Source organism: Podarcis vaucheri (genome assembly GCF_965113315.1).
Source record: "Podarcis vaucheri genome assembly, chromosome: 3".
NCBI classification, from domain to species: Eukaryota; Metazoa; Chordata; class Lepidosauria; order Squamata; family Lacertidae; genus Podarcis; species Podarcis vaucheri.
In genome coordinates, this window is record NC_138761.1 from 108,152,060 (window position 1) to 108,163,994 (window position 11,935).

The 11,935-nt window shown below is 45.6% G+C and overlaps 1 protein-coding gene across 1 annotated transcript; it reads right to left on the minus strand.

The window, feature by feature from the left end:
• Positions 1 to 9,713: 9,713 nt before the first annotated feature.
• MSGN1 (mesogenin 1) lies at positions 9,714 to 11,240 on the minus strand. Its single transcript, XM_082216207.1, has one exon. The coding sequence runs from the start codon at positions 10,880 to 10,882 to the stop codon at positions 10,133 to 10,135; it is 750 nt and encodes a 249-aa protein (XP_082072333.1). The 5' UTR covers positions 10,883 to 11,240; the 3' UTR covers positions 9,714 to 10,132.
• Between the last annotated feature and the right edge of the window lie 695 nt (positions 11,241 to 11,935).

An 11,935-nucleotide genomic window follows, 5' to 3' on the forward strand; every position in this document is an offset into this window, starting at 1 on the left:
TAGCCTGTTCCTGCCTGCACCCTGTCCTGCTCTTCTGCCAGAGTTCCTGACCACGCCCGACTCCCTCCCTTGGACCCCACTTCTGCCTCGGACCATGCCACACGGTAACCCCCCAGGAACAGCACACCTAGCCATAGTATATGGAAGCCCTAGCAACAAGACCACCCTCTCAGTTTCACTGATGTGGTCCAAAGGAAAGCAGGGCAAGACATTTGGCACCAGCTTTGCGGCAGGAGTTGTCAGAAGGAGGCATACAGCCATCTTAGGGACTCCAGATTCTGTAGGGCTTACTCCTTAGCTTTTCCTTCTCCTGAAGATGTCCCACAAGGCAGCAGCTATGGGTTTCTCCTTGGAGTTTCCTCCTGAAGCCTTTCTCACAGATGTGTATAGCCGCAAGGCAGTGGAAGTTTAGGGTCAGAGGTTTCCTTCTCCTAAGTGGACTACCTTCCAAGGTGGACCAGCCCCATCTGCTCCTCACTTCCCTCTACAGCACATGCAGATTTCATTTTACATATTTGTAAAAAGCTGAACATGGATTAAAAGCCCTATAAGGAAACTTAGTAGTGTCAGTTGAGAGCAGTGTCAGTTGAGTGTTGGAGGTTGCTAGGTTGCGGAGGTCCTTGTGACACGCCCTTCATTGTGACACCTCCCTCTGCTGGCTCCTTAAGTCACTAGGACTCTAGAGTATGGGTCAGCAAACTTTTTCAGGGGGGGGGCAGACTATATTTTTAAAAGAAAAATGAAGGAATTCCTATGCCCCACAAATAACACAGAGGTGGATTTTAAATAAAAGGGCACATTCTACTCATGTCTAAACACCAGGCAAGCCTCACAAATAACCCAGAGATGCATTTTAAATACAAGGACACATTCTACTCATGTAAAAACACGCTGATTCCTGGATCATCCGCGGGCCAGATTGAGAAGGCGATTGGGCCTCATCCGGCCCACAGGCCTTAGTTTGCCTACCCCTGCTCCAGAGGCATAGTGATCTCTTTTGGTTTGATCATTCAGCAAGTGAGAGAGAAAGTGGATGGAGATGTAAGTAGACTTTCTCATCAGCATCTGCATTCTGTGCTGGTAATGCTCCATGACAGTCTTAGGAAACATTTAAAATAGGGACGTCCTAAAGAACAGCAGGACATTCCAGGAGCAAATCAGAAACTGGGACGGCTTCTGTAAATCTGGGACTGTCCCTGAGAAATGGGGGCACTTCGGGGGTCTGTTACCTGGCCTTTGACACCAGAGAGTTGTATTTTCAAGACTTGCCCTGTTGATACCCAATGCCCTTTTAAAACGTGTTGGGGGGGTTATTGGGTTGTTTTTAATTTTATTATGTATTTTGTATTTTTATATTGTGATCTTATCCTGTGAACTGCCCTGAAACCGGTGAGTATAGGGCGGTATACAAATTTAATTAATAACAACAATAATAATAATATTATATGTTTGTCCACAGACAGCTTTCTGGGTCATGTGGCCAGCATGACTAAACTGCTTCTGGTGAAACAGGTCACTGTGATGGAAACCAGAACGCATGGAAACGCTGTTTACCTTCCCACCACAGCAGTACCTATTTATCTACTTGCGCTAGCACAGGGGTCAGCAAACGTTTTCAGCAGGGGGCCGGTCCACTGTCCCTCAGACCTTGCAGGGGGCTGAACTATATTTTGAAAAAAAATATGAATGAATTCCTATGCCCCGCAAATAACCCAGAGGTTCATTTTAAATAAAAGCACACATTCTACTCATGTAAAAACACCAGGCAGGCCCCACAAATAACCCAGAGATGCATTTTTAATAAAGGACACATTCTACTCATTTAAACATGCTGATTCCCGGACCGTCCACGGGCCGGATAGAGAAGGCGATTGGGCTGGATCCGGCCCCCGGGCCTTAGTTTGCCTACCCATGCACTGGCATGCTTTCGAACTGCTAGGTTGGCAGGTGTTGGGACAGAGCAACGAGAGCTCACTCCGTTGTGGGAATTCGAACCACCGACCTTCTGATCGGCGACCCCAAGAGGCTCAGTGGTTTAGACCCCAGCGGTTTAGACCACATAGCGTCCAAATCGGCTATGTACATATTACGGGCTTGAAATGCTGCAAGGTTGTTTTTCTCTCTGCTGTCTCCAACTCCCATTTGCATTTTACTGTCCACACCAGAGAGGGGCTGGGCATGTCTTCCCCTGGCATGCGTTGCCCGTTTTGTTTCCCTTCACCTGAGCTTGCTCAACTCTGGTTCACGAAGGTGCCCTCTGCGCATGAACCGGAGCTTAACTGCAATGTGGATGCGCCTTAAGTTTCCCATTCAGACTAAGCCCACGAGATGAGCTCTGTACAGGACCACAGCCACCCACGCCCAACCGACCCCTGGGACTCGGAAGAAGGATGTGGAAATTAAAACAATTCATTACATTCCAAACGGACGGCGCAGTCATCAATAAATAAATGCCTCGGATGCAATCGTCGATATGGATCTGTTGAACTATTCAATAATTAAATGTAAACCGTCTGAAGAGAATTATTAATTATTTTCATGTATTATTCAGCTGGCATCACTTCTGAGACAGTGATAGTCTGGAGGGGTGTCCCAAGAACCGGGGGGGGGGGGAGCGGGAGGAAGTTCAACCCAGAGAGAAAATGAGAGATGCATTGCTAAAGCAGAAGCTAAAGCAAGCTCTGTCTGGGATGCTTGGCTTAGTAGGGAAGGGGATTCGTATAAAAGCAAACAACGGGAGATTCCTCTCTATAGCAGCGCTAGACGCACTAATTTCAAGAGATTTTGTGCTCTCTCTGGTGGGCGTCCTTGGAAATGCAACCCAGCATGTCCAGTAATGTAAAAGCACCTGATTCTCCTCACATTATGTCAAACGAGGCACAACAAAACAACAACCGCCGATTACAAAAGCAACCGATATAGTTAATTTTGGATTTGTTTGGGTTTTTTGTTTGTTTGTTTTTCTGTGTGTGTTTTTGGTTAAGGTTTCTCCTGAGGAAAGTCTTGACGTTGGCAAGCGGTTAAAGGAAATTTGCAAATAAATACAGTGGTACCTCGGTTCTTGAACATCTCCATTGCCGAACCTTTCGGAACCCGAACACACAGGGGGATGTTACTCCAGCCAGCAGGACTTCCTGTCACACCTGGTCTGGAGCATCCTCCTCCTGCATGTGACCAGGTAGATGGGTGTGACCCTGTGAGACCCTTGCAAAAGGGCCAGTCACACAGTCCTCTTCCCTTGCTCTTCTTTTCTTTTGCTGCTCTCTTCTAATACTGATGCATTTGCTGTGTGCTGGCTCTCCGTCAGCAGCACATGGGCTCATCCCTCACAAAAGGATGATTCCACACCTTTCTCTGTATCTGTAACTACAAGCTAAAGCCTGCCTTCAGGATCCTACTGTGAACTGAATGTAAGTAAACTTCTTATTACTTTTAAGAAAAGACTGTTGTGTCTTCATTCTTTTTAAGAGGGAACAAAGGGGATTTACCAGGAATAATCCAATCTGGACAAGCCAGACTGGATTGTTTAAAGAGATTCAGTTGAGTCTACCAACTAGCTTCCTGCAATATATTGGGGTATGTACTCTGCTACTGACACTCTAGCATGAGTGAGGAAAGATAATACAGTGGAACCTCGGGTTAAGTACTTAATTCGTTCCGGAGGTCCGTTCTTAACCTGAAACTGCTCTTAACCTGAAGGACCACTTTAGCTAATGGGGCCTCCTGCTGCCGCCATGCCGCCGGAGCACGATTTCTGTTCTCCTCCTGAAGCAAAGTTCTTAACCCGAGGTACTATTTCTGGGTGAGTGGAGGCTGTAACCTGAAGCATATGTAACCTGAAGCGTATGTAACCCAAGGTACCACTGTATTTAATCCATATATCCTCCCCTACTATCCACAACATTCCCACACTTTTCTCCCCCTAGGACTAGGTCATCTCCATGGCATGCATCCAAAGCATATACCTTCCCCCAAAGAATCATGGGAACTGTAGTTCACCTCCCACAGAGCTACAATTCCCAGCACCCTTAACCAACTGCCATTCCCAGGATTCTTTGGGGGAAAGTCATGTGGTTCAGATGTGCTTTGAACAAACAGATGGTGTGTCCAAGACCCTAATGATTTCCTGTACTTTGCCTTTCCCCTAGCCTGCTGACAGATAGCATTGCCCCCTTGTGGGCAGGTAAAAAAATAAAGGTAAAGGATCCCTGGAAGGTTAAGTCCAGTCAAACTTGACTATGGAGTGAGGCGCTCATCTCCGCTTTCAGGCCAAGGGAGCAGACAGCTTTCTGGGTCATTTGGCCAGCATGACTAAACCGCTTCTGGTGCAACGGGACACTGTGATGGAAACCGGAGCCCATGGAAATGCCGTTTACCTTCCCACTGCAGCGGTACCTATTTATCTACTTGCACTGGTGTGCTTTTGAACTGCTAGGTTGGCAGGAGCTGGGACAGAGCTCCCCTGTCGCAGGGATTTGAACTGCTGACCTTCTGATCGGCAAGCCCAAGAGGCTCAGTGGTTCAGACCACAGCACCACCCGCATTCCTGCCCCCCTTGTGGATAGTGCTGTTTTGGCTTCATAAGACTAGGCGCTCAGAACATAGAGTTTGTTGTTAGTATGGATTCTAAATTCACATTAGTTATCAGCGCCAAAAGCGATATTTCTAAGATATAGCCAACATTAAAGTGTAAAAAGGTTGTGCATTATTAACAGTGTTTGGGAAGAGGGGGTTATTTCTTTGTACAGCAGTTGCTGATAACCTAAGGAAGAGCCACATGCTTTCAACGTACCTCCATGCCATTTAAAAGACGCTCCTTCCATGTAAATATTTCTAGAGCTGAGACAATAAGGGACAATTGCATTTCTGTGCCCATATACTGACATGTTTTTACAAAAGGCTTGATGGTGGAGGAACAAGTGATCCGATTTTTTAAGTCATGCTATTATTTGCAAACCAGACAATCCAAGACTGTGTCTTCATTAGCACCATTCCCAACCTATCTTTCACACTGTGCGGTGTGCATTTCAAAGCTATTCTGTGTACCTGTCCCTGTGTGCCATGTCCCAGGCAAAAGGAAAGGTGAACTCCTGGCATCCTTCTCTTCGTATCTGCATTGCAGCATTATACAGATCCTTCTCGTTCCCCTTCCCATGTTCTGCTCTCAGAGGGCAGAACAGGGTCGGGCGAAATCAATTTCAAGCAAAATTGACAATGCAAATGTTTTCTTTTGCGCTTTGCAGCCTGATGCAGCCTTTGACATTGATTAACTTAAAGTTAACAGGAACTTAAGACTTGCATGCAGAGGTTTCTAGGCTCCTTGCAGGGTGATAGTGGGTGGTTAGGGAGAAAATAAAAAGAGCAATTTACAACAACATTGTCAAAGGCTAGAGAGACCTCCTAGGCTCTGACTACACTTTGGGGGGGATGTGTTGAGCACTGCTATAATTTGAAGTGATGGATGGATACTAAAACGTTACAGCACACTTTATTTCAAAGGACAGTGGGTGGTATTCAACTCAATTTTACTCAGAGTAGGTGCATCGAAATCCACGGACCTGACTTAATCGTGCTCATTAATTTCAGTGGCTCCACTCTGTTTAAAATCCCGTTGAATGCCATCCTGCATTTTTCTGTTCTTACTACATGTAAAGATTGCTTGCAACTGAAATTATTTAACAAAACCAATAAATAAAATAAATAAGAAAGGAACATCCCAGTATTTCAAAGTATGCTTGGGTGGAGATTTATTCGCAGGTATGTAAATTTCCCTTAAATTTTGATTCTCTTTGTACAACTGAAGAATTAGACTGCAATCATAACCCCACTTACCTAGGAGTAAGGGCTCCTGAAATAAACGGGCCTTTATTCTAAGTAGGGATGTCTTGAATTCCAGCCTTCATAGAACCAGAGAATCATAAAATTGGAGAGTGGGAAGGGACCGCGAGGGTCATCTAGCTCAACCCCCTGCAATGAAGGAATCGTTTGCCTGATGTGGGGCTCGAACCCATCACTCTCAGATTAAGAGTGCCCTACCAAGTGAGCTAGGGCGCGGGTGGCGCTGTGGGTTAAACCACAGAGCCTAGGACTTGCCGATCAGAAGGTCGGCGGTTCGAATCCCCTCTACGGGGTGAGCTCCCGTTGCTCGGTCCCTGCTCCTGCCCACCTAGCAGTTCAAAAGCACGTCAAAGCACAAGTAGATAAATAGGTACGGCTCTGGCGGGAAGGTAAACGGCGTTTCCGTGCACTGCTCTGGTTCACCAGAAGCGGCTTAGTCATGCTGGCCACATGACCCGGAAGCTGTACGCTGGCTCCCTGGCCAATAAAGCGAGATGAGCGCCGCAACCCCAGAGTTGGCCACGACTGGACCTAATGGTCAGGGGTCCCTTTACCTTTTACCAAGCGAGCTACCCCAAAAGCACTTTACCACAACACAAAATGGACCTGCTTGATAAATCCTTCCTCTCACCCCAGTATGGTTGGGTCTTAAATATACTGTCTTTGGTTGTATTTGAGGGTCGATTTCAAAAAATCCTGCTGGAAAAATGCTTATGTCCATGTGGAGATGGCAGTATTGAATCAGTAGCTCGTGTGTTTTTGGCTTGCTCTCTTTATAATGATTTGAGGAGTGAGGTTATTACCCCTCTGCTACTATCCAGACCAGGTCGCTCAACCATTTGCTACTGTGTCCTTTATTCTAGCAGATCAAGATAATCAGGTGACAGCCAAAACTGCAAAAAAATTAGCAGGGGCAATTAGAATAAGATCTATTATTTGATTATTGATGTAAACCTCCAAAATGTATTTTGTATAGTTAATTTTTTGCCTCTATCTTCAGTACAGTGGTACCTCAGGTTAAGTACTTAATTCGTTCCGGAGGTCCATTCTTAACCTGAAACTGTTCTTAACTTGAAGCACCACTTTAGCTAATGGGGCCTCCCGCTGCCGCCCTGCCGCCAGAGCACGATTTCTGTTCTCATCCTGAAGCAAAGTTCTTAACCCGAGGTACTATTTCTGGGTTAGTGGAGTCTGTAACCTGAAGCGTATGTAACCCGAGGTACCACTGTACGTTGTGTTTTATTTTATTGCTATGGCTAGTGGCTGATGAAAATAAACATTCTTCTGATTCTGATTCTGTGGTTGGGTCTGTGGAATGACTGACTGTGTGACAGAGCTGTGTCTCATATGCTAGCCATCACAATACAGAGCACCGAGGAAGATGGGACACTTCACATTTGTTATATTGGAACCCATGCAAGGAAAGGGAAGCCATGCACTTTGGAGAACCTCTGCACTGGGCTCCTGCCTTCCTGAGCTGGACTCTGGGTAGCAATCACAAGATTGTTATGGATGCAGTCCTGAGATCCCTAGCTCCTTGATGTCAGTGGAAAGCACAGCAGTGGCAGGCATCTAAACAATCTGGATTGCAGCCAGAGAAGATTATATAAAACCAAATGTAGCTGTACTAACCCCTAAGGAGTTGGGAAGTCAAAACTCACAGCTGGGCAATACCCTCATGGAAATGTCAGAGGACTCAGTTATAATGCTGCAAATAAAACATTTCAAGTGAGTTTTAAGTATGATACACTAGATGGTGATGTTACAGATAGGTAGCCGTGTTGGTCTGCCATAGTCAAAATAAAAAAATTCCTTCCAGTAGCACCTTAAAGACCAACTAAGTTAGTTCTTGGTATGAGCTTTCGTGTGCATGCACACTTCTTCAGATACATAGATGGTGATGGTGAGTCTTATGGAAAATTCAGTGTATTTTTAAAAACGCTTTTTAAAATAATAATTAAAAAAAACATTTTCAGAACGGTTTTTATGTGTGTAGATTCCACCACAAAAGTGCGATAAGGTTCCGAGTTTCCCAGACTGTTTCTTCAGGCAAGGTGTTACACAAAACAGGATGGGGGAAGGAGGCGAAAAAACAAGAAAGGAAAGAAGCAACTTAAAAAAAGACACAGGCAGATTTAGTTGCCCTGCTTTGTGTAACATCTTGCTTGATCCAAGAATTCAGGAGAACACAAAGCTTGCCCCACCCCTTGGTTGGTCCCAAAAAGGCATTACTTCCCAGCTGCAGATTGAGTGATCTGCAAAGAACAGATCACTGGTCCAACAAGCTGTTAATGGTGCAAGCAGATCACCAAGGGATTGTAGAATTGGAAAGGGTCCTGAGGATCATCTAGTCCAACCCCCTGAAATGCCGGAATGTGCAGCTGTCCCAGTCGGGGATATTTTATCACTCAGCAGTTAAAATCCTACTATAATACTAAAGAGTTCCTGGTCACCCAGGTATGTGAGTTCTCCTTCAAATGCAATGCAGTTGCTACTCAACAAAGGACTTTTAAGCTCAGCCCAGTCTACTCAGAAGCCAACCCCATTGAATTCAATGGGACTGGCTTCCAGGCTAGGGCTGCCATACATTGGAAAATTCCTGGATATATCTGGTATTTTTCCGTCAGAAGTAGCGTCCGGGTGGAATTTCCAAAAATCAGTAAAAATGCCTGGGGAAACCTGGGTATGTGGCAACCCAAATCATAAGTAATGATTTCCTAAAAAATGGTTTTTAAAAAATTCAGGGGTGTGTGTGTGGATTTTGCAAGAACTTTGCACCAGAAAAGCTCAACAACCTTTTGAAATATGGCAACCCTGTGAATCCAGGCAAGTGTGTGCAGGATTGCAGCCTAAATGCAGGAATAGCATGGAAGCAGTGTGCAGGTAATCACATGAGCCAGCTGCTGAGTGTACATGTATATCACTGCATAAACACACACTGGGGACACGTGTACATTCACACACACACACACACACACACACACCACATGTGATGGTCTAGACATGGATTGCGCAATGCTGTCTGCACAGGAGCCCTTTTGAGACAGGGGCCCTGTCCTGTTTTAACAGCTCACACATCTCAACTGTAAAGGACATGAACTGCTTGCCAGGAAATTTGTACATTGCTTGGAACTAAGCTTACTTTATGCGCCCTGAGGACACATGCTTCCTGCATCAGTTATTTTCGTTTAGATACCAATAGACCAGGGGTCAGCAAACTTTTTCAGAAGCGGGCCGTCCACTGTCCCTCAGACCTTGTGGGGGGCCGGACTATATTTTTTGGAGGGGAATAACGAATTCCTATGCCCCACAAATAACTCAGAGATGCATTTTAAATAAAAGCACACATTCTACTCATGTAAAAAAAACCAGGTAGGCTCCACAAATAACCCAGAGATGCATTTTAAATAAAAGGACACATTCTACTCATGTAACGACATGCTGATTCCCGGACTGGATTTATAAGGCGATTGGGCCAGATCCGGCCCCCGGGCCTTAGTTTGCCTACCCATGCAATAGACTAATCATCTTTCCTTTGTTCCAGGTTGCCATACATTTGCTTTGAGCTCTGTCCAATAGACAGCAGTTCTACATTTGCAGAAGCGCAGATGCTTTTAGATTGAAATGAACCATAGCAATGTACTCTGTGTTGGAAATATAAACATCCTGGGAATATTTGACAGTAGGGGGAAAATATTTTCTAAATAGTAAAAACTAAAAACAATCTCGGGTTAGAATTCCAACTCTAATCATTTTCAGGGATATAATAAACCCATATGGAAGCAGCTTTTTATTTCAAAGTTGTTGTTTCCTTTCCTCCACCAAAGCTACTGTAGAAAATAAGCGAAGAAGCATTTCTCCAAATAATCATACACATATTTATCCTGCTGCTAATATAAAGTGCCTACAAACTGCAAAGAGACATGATAGCAAACATACAGGGTTTAAAAAGAAAAAAAATATATGAAAGAAGTCCACAGATCACCAACTCAAAAGCATACCTAAGCAGAAGAAATTTGGTTAGCTATAATTAATTGAAAAAAATTGTTCAGTGGAATCATGATCCTTTCAAAACCACAACTGTCACCATTGTTCCTGACTGAGATCTGGTCCTCCTTCGCCGCGTCCGATACAAACACGCAACTGTGGGCAGCTCCCTTTAGATCAGCTTGTTTGCAGAGCAGCTTCTGAACAGGTCCACGCTTGCCCGATGGAAAGTTACTCCTTAAAGAAAGAAAGAAAAAGACTCCTGCCTTCTCAGTGAGGAAACCTTCCCAGTGTCTCCCAGGCCTCTCTATACTTGCTTGACGCTGTTCAGCAGGTCTGTGAGCTCGCTGATGTACTTGATGGTATATTTCAGCGTCTGTATCTTGGTCAGAGGCTGACCCCTTTGGCTGTAGACGGGAGGCAGGTAGTTGCGAAGAGTGTGCAGCGCTTCGGCCAAGGTCCTCATCCTCAGCTTCTCCCTTTCGCTGGCCTTTCTCCGGCGCTGAACGGACATCCTGACTTTGGAGCCCTTGGAGAGGGTTTTGCCCTGGCCAGGGCCTGGGAGATAGACAGGAGGAAAGTCCATCAGGTTATAGCTCCTGTTGCTGCTGTCGCTGCTGCTGGCACAGGGCATCTCCATCACAAGGGAACAAGGCGAGGATGCATAGGATTCGAAGGAAGGGGATGGAGAGATGCTCTGAGGAGAGGAGCTCTGGCTGAGCTCCAGAGGCCCAGTCTTCCAGTCCCATGAGGAGATGTAGGAGGAGTTCTCTGACTCCGCGCTCCCTTCCATGCTCACCAAAGCCTGGCCCGATTTGTGGCAAGGGGAAAAGCAGGAATGACTTCCTGTCAAAGCTGCAAGCAGGGCCTCCCCTGTCTGCGGAGACCCTTTTATGATAGAGGGAGGGGTGGCGTAAGAAGTGACAAAATGGGAAACGGGGAGGGGGCCAAGGTGTGGGGAGGATTCAAAGGAAGGCAAGTGCCAAAATGGAAAATGAACTCCTGGCGGTGTTACTTTCCTCTCTATGATAATTATCAACCTTTGGCTAAAACCCATTTAAGCTAACAGGCCATAGTGAGAAAGAAAAGTGGTGGTGGTTGAGAGGGAGAGATTATCATCTTGTAGCAAAACCAATCAGGCCTTCTTATCTACATTTAACAGTGTCCTGTGGAATAACTGGCAGTGGGAAAGGAAATATAGAAAACAGGGCTGCAGGATCAACACCTAGGTTTCAATTTTATTTGACTGGATTGGATTTAAAGTGGTAATTTGGCTGACATGGACACGACAACAACAAACTCCTATTACAGACCCTTCCAGTGCTCCTATTTCCTGGTTTAAAGAAGCCATCCCAGTTTCTGATTTGATCCCAGAACGTCCCATTTTTCCTTAAAGGTAAAGGTAAAGGGACCCCTGACCGTTAAGTCCAGTTGCGGACTTTAACAAAATAGTATATATATTTTAAAAGTGACTATGGTGCTTCATGAAGAATAAATCAGTGTTAGGAATTTATTTTGTAGGGCTAAAAAGGTAAGGGTAAAGGACCCCTGACAGTTAAGTCCAGTCGCGAACGACTCTGGGGTTACGGCGCTCATCTCGCTTTAATGGCCGAGGGAGCTGGCATACAGCTTCTGGGTCATGTGGCCAGCATCGCTACGCCGCTTCTGGCGAACCAGGGCAGCGCACAGAAACGCCATTTACCTTCCCACCGGAGCAGTTCCTATTTATCTACTTGCACTTTGACGTGCTTTCGAACTGCTAGGTTGGCAGGAGCAGGGACCAAGCAACTGGAGCTCACCCCATCGCGGGGATTCGAACCGCCGACCTTCTGATCGGCAAGCCCTAGGCTCTGTGGTTTAGATCACAGCGCCACCCGCGTCTTTCATTTTCCTTAGGCTGTCCCTATTTTCACTGGAGAAATGTTGGAGGGCATGGAGTCATCTGACCCCTGAGCCATCTGAAGGCAGTCCTGTATAGGGAAGGTTTTTTAAAACTGTTTTATTATGTTTTTATATATGTTGGAAGATGCCCAGTGTGGAATGGGATGTCTCTATTTTCATTGGAGAAATGTTGGAGATTATGCTATGCTATATATAAATTATTCCTCGT

Bases quoted from the DNA above. Each gene is read 5' to 3' on its own strand.
- MSGN1 (XM_082216207.1), bottom strand. From the start codon at position 10,882: ATGGGTTTTAGCCAAAGGTTGATAATTATCATAGAGAGGAAAGTAACA.